This window comes from Pleurodeles waltl, chromosome 6 (assembly GCF_031143425.1).
Source record: "Pleurodeles waltl isolate 20211129_DDA chromosome 6, aPleWal1.hap1.20221129, whole genome shotgun sequence".
NCBI lineage: Eukaryota > Metazoa > Chordata > Amphibia > Caudata > Salamandridae > Pleurodeles > Pleurodeles waltl.
In genome coordinates this window covers 976,044,452-976,070,191 of record NC_090445.1, presented here as the reverse complement: position 1 = coordinate 976,070,191, position 25,740 = coordinate 976,044,452, and the positions used below count along the sequence as shown (strand labels likewise).

Here is a 25,740-nt window from a genome sequence, read left to right as displayed (position 1 = left end):
TGTGTGGGATATCATTGGTGATTGCTGTGTCTGTGCAGAGTATTTGCTGGTGAGTAGCTTTTTCAGGCAAGTGAGTGGTAAAGTTTTTTAGTACATAACTCTTTGTGATAAAGCTACACTATGCTTATTACTTATTTTAGGGCTGGTTGTTGTTAGCAATCCATTTGTTGTAAGAAAGGATCATGGCTAAGCCGCAGAGTGACAACTCAGCAGGTTGTTGGCATGCTTTTTGAGTCGTCTTCAGACCATGATTATGACACTGACTCTGCATCTGAGGCAGAGGAGGAAGTGAGAGATTCTGGCAGTGAGTTTTCTGTCCAAGAGGATTCTTCTGATGAGGAAGCCACTCTCAGTGCAGACAAAGGGCCTGTTTTAGAGGAGGGCATTGATGTGCCAAGAGTGCAGCAGCCTGGGGCTGAAGGGTTTCCCATTGGAAGACCTGACACCTGGATTGTCCCAAACATGGAGCAGCCACAGTTACCTGCATTTACTGGTCTCCCAGGGTATAGAGTCAATACGGAAAACTTTTTGCCTGTCAATTTCTTTCACTTCTTGTTTATGGGCAATGTATTTTTGGAAGAGATTGTGGAGTAGACTAATTTGTATGCGGAGCAATATTTGAGGGACAACCCTGCCAGACTTAGGCCTCAGTCTAGAGCTACTCAGTGGATTCCCACATGCCTGGAAGAGATAAAAAAGTTTTTAGGTTTGACTTTTTTGATGGGGTTGATAAGGAAGCCGTCACTGGCTTCTTATTGGTCTACTAGTCCCTTGATGGCAACTGCTATATTTCCTGCAACCATGATACGTAATCGCTATTTGCTTCTTCTTGGTATGCTGCATTTTGTAGACAATGCTTTAGCCTTGCCACGAGATCACCCTGATTGTGACCGTCTTTTTAAGATTAGGCCTGTCCTTGATCATTTTGTAGATCAGTTTTTAGAGGTCTATGTTCAAGGCAAAGAGATAAGTGTGGACGAGTCTTTGGTCCTTCTCAAGGGGCGTTTCGTTTTTAAGCAGTACATTCCTAGTGAGAGGGCATGGTATGGAATTAAATTGTATATGCTGTCAGAAAGTAGAACAGGATACGTGTATAATTTCTGGGTCTACACTGGTAGAGATTCCCATATTGACCCTCCTGGTTGTCCGCCCACTTTTGGAGTTAGCGAAAAAATTGTGTGGGAACTTGGTAGACGATTGTTTAACAAAGGTCACCATTTGTACGTAGATAATTTCTACACTGGAGGGCAGTTGTTCGAGGAGTTGTTTAGAGTGGACACTGTTGCTTGTGGCACAATCTGTTCTAACCGGAAAGGCTATCCAAGGGAGCTTGTCTGTAAAAAACTTGAGAGGGGACAGTGCAGTGCCTTGTGGAATAATGGCTGCTTGCTCTGAGATTTTCAGACAGGAGGGATGTGTACATGCTATCTACCATCCATGATGAGAGTACTTCCCCTGTGACTGTTTGGGGTCAGGTTGCCAAAGTGCGCAAACCTGCGTGCATTTTGGACTACAATAGGCACATGGGTGGTGTTGATAGAGTAGATCAGAGGTTGGAACCTTACACTGCTCTTCGTAAGTCTTACGTGTGGTATAAAAAGTTGGCTCTACATTTATTTCATTGGGCAACTTTTAATGCTTTTATTGTGTTCAAGGATTGTTCACCTGAGTCAAGGATGAAATTTGTTAAATTTCAGGAGTCAGTGATAGAGAGCCTTATTGTGGTGGAACAGGCAAGAGTTCCTAGAGTAGTAGTAGTGGAGGATGCGGCTAGATTGAAAGTTCGCCACTTTCCAGATCACATTCCTCCCACTCCCAAAAAAGACTTGCCCACTAAGAAATGTAGAGTATGTACCCGAAGAGGTATCAGGAGGGAGAGCCGAATGTACTGCCCTGATTGCCCTTCAAAGCCAGGGCTGTGTGTGGCTGGCTGTTTCAGAAGTTACCACACAAAGAAACTTTTTGGGGAAATACCGTGAGCGTAAACTGCCTATTTTATATTTTCATATTTTCAGTTTCACGGTTGGCATTACTGCCATGTATTTAGTTGGAGCTTTTGTGTTTGCAGTTTTGTACTTATTTTATAATTAGTTCGTTTTTTCTTTGTTGTTTATAAACAAAAAAAAAGTGATGGCGGTGTGCGTGGGGTGGCGCTTTGCTGGCGATGTGCATTGGGTGGCGCTTTGCTGACGATGTGCATGGGGTGGCGCTTGGCTGGCAGTGTGTGTGGGGTGGCGCTTGGCTGGCGGTGTGCTTGGGGCGGCGCTTGGCTGGCGGTGTGCGTGGGGTGGCGCTTGGCTGGCGGTGCCAGCCAAACGTCAGTCCACACATTCCCATCAGCTAGTGAGACTGTTGTATCAGGCATGTGGGTGTATGTAAGTGATGGGCCCTTGAGTGGCGCTGTCTGTCGATGTAAGTGTTGTAATGTGCTTGGCCCGTGGCTGGCGTGCATGAATGGTCTTGTGCATGTCATGTATGAAAAGTGTGTGAATGGACTATAAAACGGTTGGTGCCTTGACGCAGCTTTACAGCTCATGAACTGTGAGTCATTGGTTCAGTTTTTTGGCCTTCCAGTTATTAACAGTGCATTTCACTTTTGTGAAATCTCTTGTTAATAACATTTGATCTACTGAACCATCACTCACACTCGTGCCAAGTCCATCCTGTATGTGTGGTAAAAATGACAAAAGCTGCTCCGCTGTAATCATGCGTCACAGCACACTTGTGACACGCTAGGTGTCACAGGTGGGACCCCGATGATGAAGCATGCCACCAACTTGGTTGGTGGGTGAGGGGTCTTTTTCACATAACCTAAGCGGTTTCTTTTCACAATTTTGTGTTTGGCACATCACAGACGTACGTGGACACATCAAAATGATATATTACAAAACTACCTGTGTTTGGGGGGGAGGGGGCACCTATGTTTTTGGTCCTGGGTGCAGCCTTCATCTAGGGAAACCTACCAAACCCAGACATTTTTTTAAACTAGACACCCCAAGGAGTCCAGGGAGGTGTGGCTTGCGTGGATTCCCTAACATTTTCTTACCCAGACTCCTCTGCAACCCTCACAATTTGCTTAAAAAAGCATATTTTTCTGACTTTTCTTTATAGGGTGACCGCTCCAGCACAAAATTCCTACTCCCCAGTGTTCCCCTCAGTCTCCCAAGTAAAATGACACCTGCATGCATGAATATGCAGTCACTATATATATATATAGAAGTTTTGCATTCTCTGTTTCAGTAATCATTATTCTACTGCTGTGATTATTTCTAGAATTGCATGTGTGTTATTGTATTTCAAATAAAAGCTCACGTTACTTTCTCTGTGCATGAAACTTGGGAAGTGCCTTAAATTCATACTTAGAATAAAGGTGCTTCATTCTTTGCATTCCTTTTACGTGGCTTTCCTCTAAATCTTAAGTAGAGCAGAACACCTGGATGTGATGAGTGTACAAGCAACAGTTTTCCTTGCTGCTAGGGGCAACAGATCAAATAATTTATTGAGGGATTTTATTAGAGTGAAACAAGTCCCCGTCAGTGACAAGGCCTGAGGTCAAAAGGGCAAGGAAACATCAAATTTTACTCCTAGGTTTCTAACAACCTCAACGTTAGTGTTGTGGAGGGGCGTGGTTGTGGGATGGGGGCATCATGCCAACATAAAGAGGGCACAAAGTTGTTAAATTTGCAGAGAAGCATGATCTCAGTTTTCTCTGTATTACATTTCATGCGGTTGCTGTGCATCCACTGACAGTAGCAGTTAGACAATTTTTGAAATTCTGCTCAGAGCCCATAGAAGATTTATTGAATTATATTATCAACTGGGTCTCATCGCCATAAGACAGAGGCCCTCATTCTGACCCTGGCGGTCGGCGGAGAGACGGCGGTCGGACCGCGAACAGACCGGCGGTATTAAAAATGGCATTCTGACCGCGACCGACCGCCACTTCTCCACTCCGACCGCCACGGCGGTCATGACCGCGGGGCTGGAGTTTGCGCACTCCGGCCCGGCGGTCGTCCCAAGACCGCCAAGGGTATTATGACCCTGCCTACCGCCGCGGTTTCTTGCGGACGGGAACCGCCGTGCGAACCATGGCGGTAAGCACTATCAGGGCCAGGGAATTCCTTCCCTGGCACTGATAGGGGTCTCCCCCACCCCCCACTACCCACCCGAGTCCTCCCCCCACACCCTCCACCCCCCTGCCACCCCCCAGAGGTGGTACGAACCCCCTCCCCACCCCCACCCCGACATGCACATACATGCACCCCGACATGCACACACCCCCAACATGCACATATACACACCCCCTACACACACATACACAACGGGGACACATACCCGCACACATACATGCAGACATGCGCACCTGCCGAACAGCACACATTACCCATAGACACAGCAGCACCCCCCGCCCGCATACACGCACTCACACACCCCCTCTACACACTCACACGCACACCCCCATGCACGCCCACATCACACAACACCCCCCCACCCCCTCCCCTCACGGACGGTCAACTTACCTTGTGCGTTGGTCCTCCGGGAGGCGACGGGAGCCATGGGGAGGTGACCGCCAACAGAAGACCGCCAACAGAAGACCGCCACACAGAAATGTGGGTCGTAATTCTGTGGGCGGTGTTCTGCTGGCGTGGCGGTGGAGGTTGACCAGTCTCCACTTTCCCGCCGACCGCCAGTGTGGCTGCTGGCGGTTTTCCGGCGGAACGCTCCCAGCGGTCAGAATGCGCACAGCGGCATACCACCGCGGTCGGCGGTCTTCACCGCGGCGGTAACTCGGCGGTCTTGCGAAAAGACCGCCAAGGTCAGAATGAGGGCCAGAGTGTCTATTCCAAAAGAAGAGATTATGGAATTTAAAGGAGTCATGAAAATATTGAATAAAACAGGGGTCAAGGAAAAGCCTTTCCGAACACCAGACGTGACAGTGAATTCTTCGGAAAAATACAGCCCTAGCTTAACCCTCTGTCTTCTGTTGGTGAGGAATGACTTTAGGCAAGAAAAGGCCAGCCCGATAATGCCACAATATATGCTGAAGAAGAATTTCATGAGAGATGCTGTCAAATGCTGCAGAAAGATCTAGTAAGATCAATACAGCATTATTACTAGTGTTCAATATAAATTTTAATGATTCTGCTACTTCCACCAAGACGGATTCTGTGGAATGCCTTGGGTGCAAACCTGAATGCTGTGGGTGTGGTACCGTAGCTCTTTCTACAAATGTAATTAGTTGGGCATTCACCAATTTTTCAATTATCTTGCCCAAAGCGGGCAACAATGAAATAGAGCGCAGGTTGGATAAAATAGTGGAATCGAAATGAGACTCCTTCAGGGGTTTGACCACAGCCAATTTCCATTCCATCTGGACCTCAGCTGTTCGCAGAGAGTTGTTCAGTATCTGGTTTACCAAAGGATTAACTATATTCACGATCTTATGTAAGAAGTGAGGGGGACAGGGATCTTTAGGTGTTTCAGATTTACAAGTTAAAATCACCTAGCGGGATTGGGCAAGCAAAACTTTTTGAAAAGTTTCTAAAGTATCAGTTTCTAGGTTCAATAAATGATCTATTCCTAGACTAGATGAGGGAGAAGTTGATGTCATAACATCCTTTTCAATGGTCTGTAACTTGTCTACAAAGTAGGACAAAATCTGGTCACATAAATCTTGGGAATAAAGAATCTGCGTTGCTGATGCTGAAGGTTTTAAAAAGGCGTTCGAGATTTCAAAAATAGCCTTTTGATTGTTATGTACTTCCACAATTAATTTGGCAAAATAAGCCTTTTTAGCAGACTAAATTTGCATAAGATAAGCTTTGTGGGCTGATCTTAATTGCACCAGATTTTCTGAATCATACACTGTACACCATTTTCTTCCAAGCTGCTTACAATGTAACTGTTGATCTTTCTGTGCCAAATTAAGCCAAGGGGCTGAGGGAGTGGATTTTGGTATTATCCTAGCAGGAGTAATTGCCACAGTACTAGTGGCTGTTGCAATATCCATTCATTGAAATATTCAATATTATTCGAAGGACAGTCAGATAGGATGGGGGTAGAATCTTGTAGATGTTTTGCAAAATTAGGATCCTTTGATAAGTTTGCCCCACCTAAAGGTAGTAAAGGCATCTGATTGAGGGGCCACAAAGAGTGGTACTGCTCCCGTTTAATGTTAAACCGGATGAGCGAGTGATCCAACCTGCTCAGCCGAACAGGAGATTCAGCGCATAACTTAGGATTGTTGAAACAGATATAGTCAAGAATACGACCTCCCTGATGCGTGGGTTTTGATGTATTTTTAAGGAGTCCAAGCGAGCCTAATGTATCAAGAAAACCTCAGGTTTATTTTCAAGCTCCAGATGTAGGTTGAAATCTCCCATGATAGTGAAATTAGAGTATCGAAGCACCAGAGGAGCTAGTGCTTCTCCCAAGGAAGCTAAAATATTAGTTCCTTGACCAGGAGGACGATAAATCAGAACTCTAGCAAAAGACTGAGAGGGGCTGAGCCTAAACCAAAATCCTAGACTTTCTGACACTATCAAGGTACTAAGGTTAAAAGTTTCAACCTGAAGATAATTGTGAGGCCTCCTTCTTGAGAATCAAGTCTATCCTGTCTGGAGAGGGTGTATCAAGCTGACGTTCACCTGTGAGATCATAAACTTCCTGGGAGTGTTTACTAATGGAATGAGAATTAATCAAACCGTCCCAAATAGTACATGCTTTCTGAACTACCTGTGCGACTAGAGGTATTGAATTTGATATCCCAAAACAGGCTTTACATTTGCTACATGGGACAGGACCTTCAATATCACATACAGCTATAATACTATAACATTGGGGGCTAACTTACTGCAGTCCTTTAAAAAAAATCAGCAGACTTAGAATTACCTGTGAGAAAAAGGGCAGTAAGGCTGGCGCTGGTCATGGACCAGTCGCTGACAGCTGCAGACAGGCTTGCCGTAGGCATGCCAGCAGCTTTCCATGCCATCCTGCCAATTAAGTGGGAGTCTCTCGACACAAGTAGAGAGACTAAAGCGCCAAAAGGTCAAAATAACGGCTCAAAAGTATACTTCCCAGAAAAAAGGAAGAGAGTCCAAAATAAGCGACTGCAAATAGAGAGGCAAAAAAAGATTCCCCTTTCATATTAAAAACATTACAATTCCCCCAGCAAATTTCCTAAAAATACACAAGTGCCAATATCATTCCTCTCAACAGAACCTCACCAGGTAAACGTGAGGATTATTCTCATTTGGCTAATAGATGTCATTCATACTACAAAGTAAGTGATTACGGAAAGATACAGGTTAACAGATTTTTTAAATATCTGATGTACATTGCAGTATTTTAAGTCACATAATTCTGTATCAATTGTGGTGAGCAGCACAAGAGTAATGGTAATGCCCAGTGAGTATAACTTAAATGAATAATGTCCGCATGCACACCCAACCTTTAAGACTGGACATTCGCCGTGAGTTTTGGCTGTAAGGTAGAGTTAAATTATGTTTGGCTTGAAGAAGGATCTACTACTCAAAGAGACAATCCCAGGTCATCAGACACTCCTGCATTATATGCACTGTTAACTTAGCAAGTAACGTGAGTAACTTCATAGTTTTAATTTTTTTATTATATGTCAGGTAACAATACATCTTCTGATTACATTCTGTAACAATGTACCCTGCTTTATATAAAGTATAGTTATGGCACAGGTACAAGGAGAAAAAGAAACGCTGAAAAAAAGGCAAGTGTATGTGGAGACACGAAACAGAAAGAGGACTCTTCTTACCTGACTTCTTTCACACATGACAGTGCATAACATACACTTGCCTACTGCAGACACCATTGCCTCACCACACACCCTCACACATGCGAAGATTAGGGCAAACCACAGTGGGGAGAAAACATTTAAGTGCCCTCCAACTGTGCAGTTTTCATCCTCAAAATCATGGCTGACTCCCTCACTACAGGCAAAGCCTACCCTTCAAAGCACGAAATGGGAAACACATACCATATACAATAAACTACAAGCCACATTCTTGGCACCTTTCTTATCAATCAAGCTCACACCCAAGAGCCTAAAGGTAACAAACATTTCTCTCTCACCTGATCCAACAACATAATCCAACTACTTAACTCACCCACCTTCAAACTGTTTAACCTATCCACATTTCATAAATACACTTAAATCTACAGGAACATCCTACAAGAAGCACAGTGCTGTCTGACTCGCACACCCTCTTGTTCATCCACAGCAGTAAGTGGCCAAGTCAATTACGGTAGCATGAAATATAAGAACCAAGAAAAATAAACGAGCCATCAGTGGCAATATCATAATAAACTGACAAAAGCCTGGGAATTGCAAACTAAAGAGGTAAAATAACTGCACAATTCCTGATATTTATGTCTTAAACTATATTTAACATTCACATATAATATTTATTGACAATATTCTGGTGCTTTTATAATGCAATTTGATGTAGGAGGTAATCTACTTCAACGGGAAGGATTGGGATTGTTAATGCCCCTCCTTACCGGAAGATTACTGGATTGAGGAAAGGCTCTCTTCAATTCGGTGCTCTGACACTCCGACCTTCTTTGGGGCAGGAAGTTGGGCCGGTTAGAGCCCACTTCCGGTTTTCGGGGCCTAACCGCGGTTTGCGGTCTAGTGGTTTGGTGGTTTGGTCAAGAGGGGATAAATGTCGGCGCAGACACGGCCGCACAGCGGACGCGTGCAGCGGGCGCGCCAAAGGCAAGCCCGTCTGCGCCCGTCCGCGCCAGAACGGGCCAGAGGGCCAGGAACCTTCTTTCTGGTTCTGGAAAAATTAGTTACACCACTGAAGAACTTAAGATGCTGGCAGGCCCCCGGTGCACCCACACTTTGAGCCCGGACACTGCTTGTGCCTGGAGGTGTGCGCAGTGCAATTGGATGGTGCCTTTGCCATCTCGGATGGGAAAGCAGATAACCCAGGGAGCTGGGGCTGCAGGGGAGAATAATTTTGAACATGCGTTGGGTGGAAGGGTAAGGGATGGTAGAGCAGGGGGCCCTTTTGCTCTTATAAATGTAGATCCCTCCCTAAACACAAATTTGAAATTAATGAGCTCATCCTTGCTCTTAATATAGACTGTCTCTTCATAACAGAAACTTGGGCAAGGTCTGATTCGGATCCCGATTTTATTGAGGCAACCCCTACCGGCTACTCCTTTTACAGGGTGGACAGAAATACAGGCAGAGGAGGAGGCCTGGCCATCATTTGTAGGTCTGAGCTCACTTGTACCTGGAATAGTGCTAGTCACATTCCAGAGGTGTGCGAAGCTATGGCCTTTAAATTGCTCCAAGACAAATTTTTAGTCTGGGAAGGCCTGCTAATTTATCGCCCCCCCGGCCCTGTTTCTAAGTTTCTTTCGATATGGCCCTCAGTATTGGAACCTTTAATCATGGCCCCTAAAGCCATCATCTTGGGAGATTTTAACATCCATTTTGATAATACATGTGACTTGCTGGTTACGGAATTCCTCAACCTTATGGTGGCTCTAGACTGGGTCCTAAAGGAGGGGATGGCCACTCATAGAGCTGGTCATACCCTAGATGGGATTTTCACCCGTCCTGAGGAAGCACTAAATCTGTCTACCACCCCATTAGAGTGGACAGATCATGCCCTTTTGACGTTTAAATTTCTGGCCAAGCAGCAGCCCATAATATCCATTCCCCAGAAAAAACTGATAAGACCCTGGAGAAAAATTGAAGTAGAACCATTGAAAGCTACACTTCTACATAATTGGAATGATCCAAAGGTGTCCAGGCTGTCGCCGCTTGCTCGATTTAATTTGGGCATTAAACAAGCTATGGACACGCTAGCACCGGCAAGAATCTCTGCTTCCCATACTAGGAAGAAACCTAATCAACCCTGGTTCTCTCAAGCCCTCAAAATCCTACAGAGGAAATACCGGCAGAAAGAGCGCTGCTGGAAACTCTGCCTCGGCGAAGCCGAGAGGACGGATCTTAAGCTCGCACTTAACACTTATAAAAAAGCCTGTCAGGTAGCCAAATCTGACTATTTTACATGTAAAATTAACGAAGCAGCTAACTCTTCCAGAGAACTATTTAGAACTGTCAACACTCTCACCACTCCGTTAGGCTCTCCCAAAGTAGAAAATTCTCAAGATTTCTGTAATAAAGTTGCTAAATATTTTGAAGGTAAAGTGCTTGACATTTACTCCAGCTTTAGGCTGGATAAGATACTAGCTAGCCTGGCCCCCCGGCTGACTGTTCATTCGCACCCTGAGGTGACTACTAGCGGGTCGCCAGACAAGTCACTTTTACTTTCAAATTTTAAGATGCCCTCTTTTGAGGCTCTGTGTAAATTGCTCTTGGAAGGCAAATCCGGCTCCCCTATGGATCCCTGCCCCCCGGCTATTCTTCATTTAGTACCAGAGCTAGTGGCTTCTATGCTGGCCCCTATTTTTCAGGAAGTGCTAGCATCGGGTTCTTACCCTAGGGTCTGGAAAGAATCTACTATTATTCCGCTAAAAAAGAAGGCAGCTGGTAAACCCGATGACTTGACGAACTTACATCCAATAGCCCTTCTTCCTTATGCGGCCAAAATTCTAGAAAAACATCTTAATAAGGAAGTGGTTGATTTCCTGTCTGCCTCCAAAGGCTTGGACAACTCGCAACATGGTTTTCGGAAATCCCACAGTACGGAATCAGCTCTCATTGCATCATCAGACACCATACGTAGATTGATGGATAAGGGGCAGGGGGTCTTTTTGGTGTTATTGGACTTGTCAGCAGCTTTTGACACCATTGCTCCCCATATTCTGCTAGACCGCCTATATCAGGCTGGCATTAGAGACCAGGCTCTCAAATTGATCGAATCTTTTTTATCTGACACGTGGGCCACAGTTAGCAGTGGTGATTTTAGATCTTTTTCCTACCTTTTGCCGTGTGGGGTCCCTCAGGGCTCCTCTTTAAGCCCGACGCTATTTAATGTGTACGTGGCACCACTGGCAGAGCTGGTTCGTTCTTTTGGCTTCTTTCCCACTTCATATGCTGATGACACTCAAATCATTATCCCTATTGATAAAGATCTTGAAGAAGTGGCTATCCGCTTCAATGCTTGTATGACAGCAGTCAATCACTGGATGAAGTCCAACTGGTTGAAACTCAACTGTGAAAAAACTGAGATTTTGTGCTTTGGAATTGAAAGGGTACATTGGTCCTCTAGTTGGTGGCCTAAGGAGTGTGGGACGCTTCCTGTTCCACGGTCTACCTCAAGAAATTTGGGAGTAGTATTTGATGAGCAACTGTCATTCAAACCTCAGGTCAATCTGACAATCAAGTCCTGTCTGTGGACTATGAAGAAATTAAAAAAAAGATTTCCTTTTATTCCACAGACCTGTAGAACTACCGTCATTCTGGCTCTAGTCATTTCCAGATTGGATTATGGAAATGCGCTCTTACTTAATTTGGATAAAGAATCTTTGCACAGACTTCAGCTGATGCAGAATACTGCTGCCAGGCTGTTATTAAAATTGCCTCGTGGGGCCTCTGTTAAGAGGTGCCTTAAAGATCTACACTGGCTTCCGGTCATCCATCGGCTTTCTTTTAAGGCTCTCTGCATCACTCACAAGGCTGTCGATGGGATTGGGCCTGCAATACTTACCACCAAGTTGCAATGGCATAGGCCTAATCGGCTGTTGCGCTCGGCTGGTGCCTATCAAATTCAAATATCCCGCACTAAGAAAGTAAAATGGGGAGACAGAGCATTTACTATTGCAGCTGCTAAAATCTGGAACTCCCTACCACTGAATATAAGGCAAGAACATAATTATTTAACATTTAGGAAACTGGTCAAGACCTGGCTGTTTCCCCAATAAGTTTGGGAATTCTCCGGCCAAGTTCCTCCGCCTCACTCAGTTAGCGCTTCGATGCCCTTGGGCCGGAAGGCGCTTTATAAATACTCAATAAAATACAATACAATTTATTACGTACTACATTTGATGCTCTGGAACACATTTTATTCTAGATACGAATCTACGAAAGATTAATAAGTCATACTTGGATTGATTCTTGCTAGTGACAGGCAGGACTGGAGAGGAAGCCGGCCGGACTGGTGCTATCCCAGCTGCCATATGTGGCGATCCTGTTGTTCCCACGGAATGAGCCCTTCGGGATGGTAGTGTATAAAAATTGGGAGCACTGCTGATCACACTTTGATCTGCAAATAAACATATAAATAAAATATCAAGTTCCAAATATTACCATAAAAATCTTAAGCAAAATGGTCTGTAAATATCTAACTACTCATAAACAGGCAGGTAAAAACAATTCATACGTACATGCCAGAAAGTAACTCTTTACATACACTTTCAACGTTTAGCTAAAATATTCCTACAAACTGAGACCAGAAAACTTAAACATTTCAGAAGGACTAAACTAGACAAGTAGTGTGGAATAAGTGCTAACATTTTCTGCACTTTTATAGTTGATAAACCTAAAAATAATTGGGGTCAATTTACAAAAGTGGCATGACTTACGATAATCGTGTGTTAAGACCACTTTACTCATTAAGTCACGTCTCATATTGCAGTTTATGGAATCAGGCAATGCACTGAGCATAACTTAATAATACATAAGTTTATGACATAGGTAAATGGTGTACACAAAAAGCAGGCACTCGCGTTAATATCAGTGAACGAAAATTGGTGTAATGTATGCCATGAGAAAGTAATGAGTAATAAAAACCAACACAGTGAAATAGATAAAAACCTGTAAACATTTTTATCTGGGACCAACATATTTTTCTTCAAGACCTTACCTGGACCACCACCTATCCTTTGAAAAATAGGTCTGACTGCAAATCCTTCATACAAGGTCACCTACATTTACACCTTCAATTTACAGTTTTAATTTTCTGGTTAAAGTGGATAAGGTAGCCAGATATATATGTTGAAAAACCGAGATGATTTTTCTTAAAATCAAACTTTACCATTAAGGAGGATTATAAATTACAATTCATTTGAGTCCCAACTTGACATCCTTATCTGTTCCCAATCACGTTGGCACCTATGATAATGTGCCCTGATGTTATGCAATGGGGGAGAGAGGTTTTGCAGTAGTGAAAAACGAAATTGGGAGTTTTTCACCTCCAGTATATGTAAAACTTAAAAACACATGTCCTGCTTTTTAAATGCACCCTGCACTGCAGGCTGTTGAGAGCCTACCTTTAGAGGTGTTGTATATGTTTATAAAAGATGGTTCAGGCCTGGAAAAAGGGTTTATTTTGCCAGATTAAACTAAAAACAGAACTACAGGCTACTACAGTGGCAAGCTTGACATGTTTTAAAGGGCCACGTAAGAGGATGGCACAATGTGTGCTGCATGTCCACTAGTAGCATTTAATTTACATGCCCTGGGTACATGTAGTACCATATGCAGGGGACATATAAGTGAATGCAATATGCCAATCAAGTGAAAGCCACCTTTACCATGTTCTGAGGAGATAGCACAAGCACTGTAGCACTGGTTAGCAGTGGTAAAGTGCAAAGAGTCCTAATGCCAATAAAAATGAAATTCAGAAAACTGAAGGGGGTGGTTAAAAGCTAGGGAGAAGACCACACCAAGAATGACAGATCTAACACATACGTAGCAGAGCAACCAACACACTCAATCCGAAATTTGCATATAGAAACAAAGCATTTCCTATCACCACATGTGTGCAATCACATAACTTGTCCAATATTTCCCAAAACTTCAAATTAAATGGTTACTGTTCAAGGGCTTCCTGCATTACGAACAGGCAAATGCTGCTTACTTCTAACGTAATTAGAAGTGTCAAGTTCAGGTCAAGAATGCCTCATGGCAAAACGATGGCACATTAAAAAATGCGAACTGTTGCTCGCACTGTACTTTACCTTCTGAATCAGAGACTTTGTGAGTCGGCTTTGGATCCATGTGATATTGGAGGTTGGATAAAGAACAAAGCACCTTTGATTTCATTTCTATCTTCTGTACCATCTTCCCCACATAGCTTATTATGTGAACCTCTTGTCTCCAAATGTTCTCATTATCCCGATACAACTGGACCCTAGGTCTACCTATCACATAGGATGGGAAACTCTGATACTTGATAGCTGAAGACGGTGCCCCTATAAGTAATGGTCTTTTAGGTGGTCCATGAGAGAGGTATGACAGGTGTACCACTCTCCTGGGTGAGGGGCTGGATGAAGTTTTGTAACTATGCACTTCAGCCGCACAGATAACGCTATCATGAACAACATGCCGCAAACTGGCAGCAACAACAATCTTGGTACCTTAAGCTCTAATATATTTAAGAAGTTCTAATACATCCCTAAAATATACTGCTGCGGCAAATCCAGTAACACCTCATTTGGTGGTTACTGTAGCCAGGGTGAGGCTAAATGGCTGAACAGACCATTGTGAATGGAATGCTTGAACAGCGAGTTCATGGTTTACAGTTCCGCACAAGGACACCAGACACAAACACGGGTATCTGGGAGAAGTTAACAGAGGCCTCAGTGCTGTAAAACTGGATGTTCCTTTTAAGCTCGGCACGGCTATTTATTACCTGGATAAAGTAATGACGGTGAGACAGTCGAGATACGCACGCACATGGCTAGTGAGTAGGAAAGAACATGGGAGGAAAACTGAATACATTCTATTACAATGGACCTTAAGAAAACTTGCAGGCCTTTTATTACACTTTGCAAAAAAGATGTATGTGGAATCTGTGCAAAGTGAGGCAAATATAGCAGATACATATTATTTTACAAAGGTGTCACTGTTACAAAATAGCAATAAACATGCAGGATCCACGAGGTAATGTGGGGCTAATATGAAACTACAGTTGAAAGAATTAACAGGGCTGGTAGACTGGTTCACTTCTCGAAGAATGTACATCATGAGGCAAAATAGCCTGGCTAAGTAATCTGCTTAGTTTATCGAGGCATTCTTGCTCTAAGAGGATAAGACCCAGCCCTACTGATAACAGGAACTGAGAAGCATAGATTTAGTGCAAACGATGACTGGGAAACTTGAGGTAAAGTTTTGTTAATTGATACACCTGGGCCGATGGTGATGCACGTTGGAAAGGTCAGTGTGCCCAAGGGCTCTCATTAATAATCAACAGGAGGGGTTCCAGCTATCCAACTGAGCAATCCTTCGATTTAGTGGCGTGCACTGATTGAGTCCCTAATATGGCTGCTCTGCACCAGTCATGCCAGGGTAGATGTAAAGTGTAGTGTCTGACAACCACAGCATGGCAAAAGGGCAGACATGGGGAAATGATTACTTCCACTACTCGAGTTTACAAGATCTCAACCTCTTGGCAAAGTCCTCAGGTATATTTGCATTCTTGGGGGTATTGAGAAACAAGAAATTTAGTTTACAGATTCTCCTTTTACAACAAGATTGGCCAACCAACCACTGTAAATGTGACCTACTGGTTATCAGCAGTGTGTTCTGTCACCAACGACGGATCTACCGCTTTTGCCCATCTCCTACTATATGGTATTTTCTTCATTCCAAAACATAACAATAATTGAAACGTTAAAACTGAAGTTGACTGTAATGCCTGAGACTGGTTATGTGTAAAAATAAGACAAATTACCAAAATCAGCCTATAAAACGACAAAAAAACAACAATCTGAAACTAACCAACATACAATGTTAGTTATGTGTTGTCCATAAATAACGTTTCCTTATCAATCAGTGACTGCAAAAGGAGTTACAGTTATATTTTAGGAACATTTGGCATTGCAAACCTCAAGAGACAGGTTGGGCCATGAATGGGTGCCTGCAGATACATGTGGTAGGTTTTAATGGGAAGGGACCACTGGATGAGTGGAAACCATATTGTTTGGTTTTTAAACTCCCAAGAAAAGGACACATTCTTTGTTTACCACTAAAGTAATTTTTCAAACATTTTTATTCAAGTAAATGATCTTCACAATATCTTTTCTAACATGAATTAAGTAAAGAAATACTAATTTTGGAATTTTACTTTTAGGCAATCATGCCTTCTCTTAGCTGCCAAAGACTGATGAAACAATCTGAACTTCTGGGTTACAAAGACACTGCAATTCATGTCATGCAAGTCATACTAAATGGCAGCCCAAAAAATGTCTTTCCATAGAGAGTAAGGAGCTACCCCCACAGAACAGTGTAGGCTCAGAATTACGAAGGGAGCTTTTAGTACTCTCTATGCGACACCGTCCACACGGTCACAACCTAAATTCAAATTATGTGTTTATAAAGAGAATTTGGCAGTGTTTGAGAGCACATGTAAACCACAATGTTCTACAACGCATTTTGACTATTCTACACCTCAAATACATACCCATAATTTATTTCACTAAGGATAAAAATAACTATTAATCTATTGTCAAGAAAGGAGTATCACTCGTAAAATATCTTTATTTAGTTATTGATTGTATTTAATTAAGGTGTTTATAAAGCCTGAAATTAGCCAAAGGAGCAGGGGCGCTTTAAAGAGCACAAAAGTAATAAATATAATTAATATGTGCTAGATTTTTGGTGTGGTACAAAAGCAAGCCAGACAGAATAACTTAATCCTCAAGGTGGAAAGGAAGAGGTGGGTCTTTAGATCTTTCCTGATTGGGAGCAGGTTTTAATGCAGTCTTGGGGCCAGATGTACCAAAGGATTTTATTCATTCTGTGTCTATGGGAAAATGTGTTAGTACATATGGGCCTTGGTGCTTTACAGGAGAAAGCTTGGTTTCTATAATCGTGACCTTGGTTTCTCTGATTTGTACGTGATTGTGACTGCTCCTGTTCCCCTATAACTCTTCCCAGTGCTATAAAGGAGAGGCCTGGAGGCAAACTGATGTGATAACACCATAAAGAGAAGCGCCGACGTAGGAGAGTGCGAATTGGAATCATTTTTCATACCTCTGACATCTGTGCCTCAGCCCCCAGACTACCCTGCCGCCTTTGCTTAGTTCTACTAGAATATAAAATTGTACACTCATTAAGAGATGATGAAAGATATCAGACAGACCTTTACTAGATCAAGTTCACCCACATCTATTCCCTCACCTGACTCCTCCTGTTCATCAATATCAGGCGGGTCAGACCCACTTCGTGAACGGTACTCTTTATAGCTTTTTGCTTTTCGAGTTGCCATCTCATCATCAGCCGCATCTCCACTTTCACCCTAAAATTGAAGGGAACATTTAAAAGCTTGCACAAGAGAGATAAACATTTAATGCCTTGCTCTAAAGTCGACTGAAAATAAAATTACTCCCCATTCTCTAATGCAGTCAATTCAGCAGTAACACAACATTAAGTATAAGAGAAAATTATTTTTGCACGCAAACATTTATCACCCATGAGATAAAAAATAAAACGGTACCCACTGAATCGTATTAATAAAGAATCTCACAGCACTTTTCGAAAGTCTGAATATAAGGGTCAAGAAAGAACAGAAGAAAGATAAAATGATCCCACGCTACTATTGAAACCTCTTGCAATGAGTAAGCACAAGATACAATAAAAAAAAAACAAAGCCATGGAAAAGTTTTTTACTATTGTCTGTTAAATAAAAGCACAGTGAACACTAGGAAAGCAACTGAGATATTATCGAAATAAAAGAAAATATAATCGAGGTATAACTTCAAACAAGCTCCTACAGATGAGGGGGTCATTTTAAGGATGGCTGCTGGCCCGCCGGGTAAGTGGCTGTCCCCTAAGTCTCAAAATCCTTGACTGCGAAGCAAAGATTTCAAAGCTTAATGAAGGACGGTTCAAAGACAATGGAAGACTATACAAGTAACTATTTTCAATAAAGAGGGGAGTTTTAATATGCTAATGACAGACAGATTGTTGGTCATATTTGATCAGGCTAAGATGACCTTAGCTTTGCAAAGCAAATGACACTAATTCTGTCACTGTTGCACGCAAAAAGCATTCTAATATTGTTTTTACTACCCTAAGGTCGCACTGGCCTTTTGTTACACTTTTATTGCACTATATATATTTATTTCAGGTGGTCTGTGAACTCTTATGAAGTATGAGATTACAGGGGCAGAAGCCAGGGCTTTTGAGTTAGGTTTCCCCTTCCCCTAAACCTCTCCTTCAGAGGGTCGTCTCCATTCTCTACATTCCATTAATGGGTCTTGAATTCAACTATTCTGCTTTGACACTACTGATGTTAGTTATTCCTTCCTATAGTAAAGTTCTTTATCTCCGCTAAATCCCGTCTTTCAAAGCGTGTCAGATGTGTGATGAAATACAGAATCTGGCTGTCAGCTGTGATCTGGGAAGTACCCGAACTTGGTTACGTACATGTCTATGTCAATGTCTCCACTTGTATGCATTGTTGTCAGCAATTGACCACCTAACCTTGTTTTTATTACACCTGTATACTAGTGGTTAAAATCCTTTAACAATATTTTCTTACAAGACCCCATCCTTCTGCTGGTTACCTGCAACAAGTCACCTGTTGCCTTGCTTGTACACAAATGGCAGAAACTTTGTTCCTTTCGAACAAAATATTGTTGGATACTGTGGTTTCTGTGTCCAAGTGTTTTTATTATTTCATCCTCAAATGCCTTCCTGTTAAGAGTTGATGATTGCAATGTTTCCTGGCAATTTGTCCCCCTGTGGTGTTTGTGTTTGGGGCTGCATGACAAGACTCTTTTGTGTTCATTCTGTTCCAGTTTTGGCCACTGACTGCAATCCTGATATCCCTTGTATTGTCCATGAAAAATAACAGAGGCCATCCCCCCCTATATTCTATGTCAGGGCGGGAGGAGAGGATTTGTTCTTATCTTTCTCCACTTTATTGCACCGCAGTCATTATCCAAGATTCAAACAGCCAACAAACTACATTTCCCACCAACACGTGGGAACAGAAAACAACAAAATAGCTCTGAACATGACGGCCAATCAGCAGACTACGTATCCTTGAAGATCCCCTGTAACAACGTTCTTTCCTATTTATTCACTGCTCCAGCAGCAAAGATAAGTGACTGTCTTCTCATCCATTAATATTTATTTACTGTTTTGCTTTTACTGGTTTTGCTGTCTCAGCGTTAAGTGTCTAGGCGGCCGCGGTAACTATGTCGCTCCTTCGCGACCGCCTCTCCCTTCACACTGCTCCTGGCTCGAAGCACGGTGCGGTCTTCCGACTGTCAGAGGGCCCGCGCACTCTTGGCATTCCTTTCAATCAGCGCTACGCGCGTAGACCCCCAGCAGCAGTCACACATCAATTTCATCTACCTCAGTGAAAATGACATGCGCACGGCCATCTTTGCTAGGGAAGGTTTGTCCCTTCAGGCGGTACAGTCATAACACTGTCACTTGGTAGGAGCTGTCAGTCCCTATTGATTTTGCCATCAGTGAGCCTACCTGGAGCATGACACCCAAGCAGTAAGGCCTCCTTAACGAGCCCGAGCTCAGAACGGGACACGGCCCAGGCAAAACTAAAGCTCTACTCTCCTTTATTTATTAGGGTGATTCATTGCGTCCCAAATAATTTACTGTTGCCCTTGACACTATATATCTCTGGGTTCCCCCCAGTTTTTTTTTCTATTGCCCTTTTGGACCGAATGCTCTAACAAGTCTAATTCCTTGGGTCTGCACCCCTGCTTTTTGCCTACACCTAATATGGCTGAAGGCCGAGAGTTTGGGGACCACTCAGGGGAGTTTTCGGACGAGGAACACATTATTTACTGATGACAAATTCTGCCACATTATGGATGCTTCCATTTTTAAAGTGGTGACAACTGGTAGTACCTCTGGAGAGGAAAATAAACCAAATGCATCCTAATGCCCACAAACCCTCTGTTTGAGGGAAGACCAACCTGGCCCCTTGGACCTCTTACCTCAAGGGCAATCTCCTCAAAATACGGCGATTAAACGGACATGCGCAGGGGAAGGTGGAAATGATCTAGAAGCCTTTGCTCACCTTAAGAAGGCTTTTATGGATGCTCTGCCCCCACTCATAGACCCCCTGTAGGCCCCTCGAAGGGCCTTTCTCCTGTGCACCCGGATTCCAGCCATTAAAGTAGCATCTTATGTGGAAGGGTGCCTCCGCAAGCCACTAGACAAGGAAGTTCAAAATTGCCTTAGGGCAGAGTGCCCACGTCCTTCACTGGAATGCAAAGTGGCACTTACAATCGAAATTGAACCCAGAATGGGCACCTTTTTGACAAAATTCGTAAAGGATCCTAAAAAGGGTATTGATCGATTTTTGTAATCCTGCCAGGACAAACTATTGGATGTGGTAGGCCTGGAAGTGAAGATTCTTGACATGGCTGAGAACGCTAAATCCTCAGGGTCTTTAATCCCTCCCGAAGCATTGTCAGGGTGGGCCCAGTGTGCCATCATCCTTTTGGGCAATGCAAATTGCATCATATCCACCAAAAGGCGGATTTCTATTCATTAAGGTGGACCCCAAATTGAGGGATTTGGCAATATCGGAGGCAGGCCCCGTAGCCCAAGGAGGTTTTTTTGGAGGACCCTTAATTTGCGAATTAGGGAACTTCGTGAACACCTTCACCTCTCTAGATAATGCCCACAATTCCATCAGGAAATTGTTCACACCTTGTGTTTTTGCATATGGGGGGCCTAATCCTTGCATTCTGACGTAGAATGAAAAATGTCTTAGCTAACGTAACGGAAAGTTTCAATTCTATTAAGGACACGGAGGTGAGGATTAGCCCACCCTGGAGATCTGAAGTCTTCTGGCGCGACGTAACAGGTAATGAGGAGGAATTAGTTTGTTTTGTTACAGTAACATCTGCAAGTAAGATGACGCTTATTATGGATGCTTCTCTTGCAATTAATTTTAACTTGATGTTTAGGCTATGGTATTTATTTCAGGACTGCTTTGTGGTTAGCACTGAATGTTGCCATGGAGAATTTGTTCTTTGACACGTATGTTTTGTATCATTTCAAGAGCGGATACCTCAAAACAGGATTAAATAAGTTTTCTATGGCGGACAGACGCAGGAAGAAAGAGGAAGGGACATCGCTACAGGGGATCTTCAAGGAAACGTTGTCTGCTGATTGGCTGTCATGTTCAGAGCTATTTTGTTGTTTTTTTCTTCCCAAGTGTTGATGGGAAATGCAGTTTGTTGACTGTTTGAATCTTGGATAATGACTGCTGTGCAATAAAATTAGGTAAGATCAGGCCTAATGCTCGCGTCCATGTCCTCAATAGAATTGAAACCTTCTGTTACGTTAGCTAGGCAATTTTTAATTCACTGACAAGTTACTTGTTGTGCATAGCGACTGTATTCACATTGTTGCCATCTTCCAGGTCACTAACACTGTAGGTCTTTGACTAAGACATTCTTCACACTCCTAAGAACAGGACTGCAGTAAGGTGGTATCGTGGAGAAAGTGTTATATTTTGTGCCTATTGTGTAACATTTTCTTTGTTATGTTTTAATGGTATCTTCCAGGTCTTTATTTCCCGTGAATATTCTTCTTGTTGCTATGGCTTGGTCCCAGGTATTATGTTGTGTCATGGATTGGCTTCCTGCCCGCATAGCCCACAAAGATGTGCCCTTCACCGAAGATGCCACTCCAGGACTGCATAGTACAGAAATCTGTGGGGATAGTACACACAATGGTACACCTGGAGGTTGAACAACTATAAGCCTCCAGGTGTACATTTGTACACCTACTGTTGTTATTATATGTCTCCACACATTTGGCGTTCTTGCACATATAGGTAATATTTCCATTGTGCAGGTGAATGGTTTCATAGTCCTAAAATATGAGTTCATAATGACAGACTTCTGAGGTCATCAATGAACAGCTCAAAGCACAATCTCTAGACTTCAAAGTGGTGTTTTGGAACCAGCAATACCATCAGGATCAAGAAATGTGTGACTTGTGTATAAATACTAAGGGGTATTAGTCAAGGATTTGGCACTTCCTGGCACGTCATTGGACAGAGGACTGGGACCACAGAGCGACAAACTTGGGATGGATAAAGCTATAGATATCCATCTTAGCGTAAACTAAATTGGTGAAAATATTCTGATTACTTTCTGATCATCCTGGTCATAGTCCTAGCTAGGTTCCTTTATTTCTTCCTGAGAAGTCCATCATATACTATTGTAGTACTGCTTGGATATTAAAAACAGGAGATCAGAGTGAAATGTCAGGTATTAAGACCTTTTGACAATACGACAGATGAAAAACATGTTGCCCATTTAAGGGACTAGTGCAGTTGCATGTTTGGAGGCATTGCTCAACGTCATACTGTGAATTATTTGATTCAGTGCTAATAGGGATTACCATCAAATAATCAGATAATTTTAACCAAATGCACACCACACTATAAGCTTCTCTAGCCATTTGTTAATCTTATGCAGGAATATTGCCGCACATTATTTATACTGTGTGCCCAAATTGTTTTCTCTGGTTGTCCTATGAAAGTTAATATTGAAATAAATAATTATTTGGAGAATACTCTTACATGGCAGACACACATGCAGCCACGGGATGTTAGGTTCTTCTCGATCTAGCTAATGAATAAAGGAGTCATTAATGTTTCGATGTGAAACTTACTTCAAAAGGACCTCTGTATGACAGTGGTAAAGAGACATCAACACTCTTAACTAATTCCAATGATCTCTAGACATGAGTGTTGATCAAAAAGTGTTCATTACTACGTGCCGTAGAATATTCATATCCCATGCAAAGAAACTATGGATTAAAGTTGGACGACAGTAATTTTCACGGGTCATTAATTCTTGTGTATTCAGCAAAAGAATAAAATGACGCTGCATGTGTCCGCAAGCTATTGGCAAACCAGATATCTAATAATGAAGCCATGGCACAGTTAATTCGACATTTTTAGATTTTTACAAGGTACCTGTATTTGCTAGCAATTAGTTACGCTTGTTTGGATAGGATCGAGTATAAAAAACATTAGTGTTGTACTTTACAAAGAACACGTTAGGATTTCTGCGTTTGGCTTTCTTTTGAATCACACTATTAGTGTGCACTCCACTCCAGCACTAAAAAAGTGCGCTTTCATATACCTGAGGAACGGTGGACGGCTGCGCGCTTCCAACTAGGTACAATAAGAATGGATGGAATGCAACAGTAAAGAAATGTCTCTTTAGCTAATATCACACGCAGGACCCGATTCACCGAGGACCATGCCCTCCACGCTCGTGGCAGAGTCCCCGCAGTCATGGCGGGGGGGCGGCACTCGTAGCGGGTACTCACTCTCTAGGGCAGTTACCCACTGCGGAGGTCCCACCACGACTGCGGGGCCTCCGCCACGAGTGCAGACGCCCTTTGAGAATCGCCCAACAATGTTTTCCTAGGGTGGTCTTATGAACCAATAAAATGAATATAATTTTATCCAGTATCATTGCATCACAAATGGAGACTGAACAACAACCGTTTTTTACCCTCATGAGAACTTTCTTCTTTTTCTTGACGGTACTTATTGCCAGAGTGTTATTCCTCTGAATACTTGGCTTCTCTGTGCCTTTTGTTAAGCTCCCGCCGCTCGGGTTTCTCGTGCTCCACCTCCGGCCTCCAAACAGCTCAACGGCTTGAGCTAGCGTTGGTCCTTCAAATCTGCAGTCCTCCTGCAGCCACAAAGACAATAAAACAATTGTCGGTATCAATGATCGAGTTAACGACGTCCCTAATAATCAAGCAACTGCAAATAATGGAGGTTAAACAGAAGTCTGGAGCCTTGTTGTTTACATAACGTCATTCTAATGCAATAGCATTTTGTACACGATGCCATAACATACAATTAGATTTCCCAATCAAAGGCGAAGTACGGGCAGCATCTCCACTGCTCTATATGAATGCTCCGTTATATGCTAATTTAATTATTAGATAATGAGTAAATGTTTCACTTTTCATTCTAAATAAGTTAAAGCAGGCTAGTGAGTAATCCGTTTAAACAAAAATGGTTCCAATATAAAAAAACGTATTTGTCGCCGAACCCTTGAAACCTATAATTCACCCAATCCACGAAAATAAAAAACGCATTTTGACTAGAAATGAAAATTATGTTTGAGAAAAGATATCACGATTTCTCCGTCTTGTACCTACCTATAAACGAGAGTGCAAATTCACAATTTAGCTTCTGTTAATTGTGTGGAAATGTACTTATAAATGTTAGAATGTGCTTACATTTAGTAGGTAACCGTGAAAAAGCGCCTCCCCTGAGAACTACAGAAGGAATGCTGCGTCACGTCAGCTTTGCGAGTCCAGAATCTCATGGTAAAGGGAAGGAATCCTTCGCCATTTATTTACCTCTGCGTGCGCGCATCACAAGAGGCCGAAACTATCCACAATGACAGGCACTGAAAGCGACCTCGGAATGGTGATGAGTAATTGTAATCTAAAGGCAGCGGTGCACGTGTGCAGCACTTAAGCCAATTTTTGGAGAAAGAAGCCATACCAGTACATAGCTAAAAAAAAACAAAGTATTATCAATCCCAGGCTTAGTAAAAGTGGACGCCGGTGACTTTAGGTTAAAAAAAAAACCAGTGATGACAATATTCAGACTCACAAATTAGAAAACACAGAAAGGCAGATCAGGCAAATCTGTTTCGACCTGGCCACAGATGCGCAGGGGGAACCACCGTGAGGTTCAAAGGCACAAAATCTGTTAAGCAACACATTTAGGAATACCTCTTAGACTTTACATCTGGAAGAGATATTTTAAAGACACTGCAAAATATGAAAAGCTTTAATGTGATGTGTCCGATTTTTGGATTAAAAATGGCAAAAATGTACTTAAACGAAGTAAAGGCTCCATTTTTGTATTACTCACAGTCACTGGCTTTTTAAGCCCTCTTAGCGCCTGAGGCTTTTTTCACTCCTAGTGCTGAGCCCTGTTTTGAAGTTTTCGGCACTCTACGATTCAGCCTGCATACATTTTTTTCACAAAACGCATTCAGGCCACATTTGCTTCATTTGTGGATTCTCTTGGAGGGAGCTGAACAAATGGCCAAATTAGGCAAATTTGGGGCTTTATTTTTAGGATAATCGGAAAAATTGCCCTGCAAGAAAGTGTATGGATTTTTTACAATCTTGGCATAAACTTAAAGTTCGCTTTGCTATCATCAGCATCTTCACAACTTTCCTTTCAAGAGCAAACAGCATTGTGAAAAGATCATTTTTTACTACAGTTTTGCATTTTTCTTAGTGATAGTCGATTTTTCCTATTTCCCGTGGTTTCTATTTACTTGCAGTTTATGTTGCAAACCAGTGCGAAACCCATTGGGGAACCCACAAAGCTATACAGTTCTGATCTGTTCACATACTGCCAAATTCAGGAAGGGGTCGTTTGGTTTTCCCAAAGAAACGAATCGTTGAAATAAAAAAATAATTATAATAACTAGGAACAAATATAATTAAGTGACAGTGTTTTCACCTGGAAATGAGTGCACTCATAGCTGATTTACTAAAGTAATACGCTGTTACGTCCATCATACCCGTCTGGTCGCAGGGGTATTCAGTGTTTGTAGATTGCTCAGGAACACACAATACCCAGAGATAACAACTGAGGCTGCAGCTTACAATAATATTTCATTGTGAACTGACCGTGCAGCAATTCATGGGGTAAAATCTAATGAATTAAAAATTGATATGTAGGAAACCTATGCATATTTGAAATGTGTGCAAGTTACTGAGTTCAGAAATTGTAGTTATCTTTACAATTCTGATTTGAGGATTACCCATACTATCATGTGAATCACAGG

At 42.6% G+C, this 25,740-nt stretch overlaps 1 protein-coding gene across 4 annotated transcripts in view; it reads right to left on the bottom strand.

The window, feature by feature from the left end:
* The window catches only part of PLCE1 (phospholipase C epsilon 1), an 848,028-nt gene that overhangs the window by 326,997 nt on the left and 495,291 nt on the right, over positions 1–25,740 (bottom strand). For all 4 annotated transcript variants that reach the window (XM_069239847.1, XM_069239849.1, XM_069239848.1 and 1 more), the window contains 3 exons: positions 23,422–23,604; positions 17,078–17,195; positions 12,059–12,218 (listed from right to left, as the gene is read on the bottom strand). In XM_069239847.1, the coding sequence (XP_069095948.1) occupies positions 12,059–12,218; positions 17,078–17,195; positions 23,422–23,604 (461 nt within the window). The remainder of the gene's footprint in view (positions 1–12,058; positions 12,219–17,077; positions 17,196–23,421; positions 23,605–25,740) is intronic.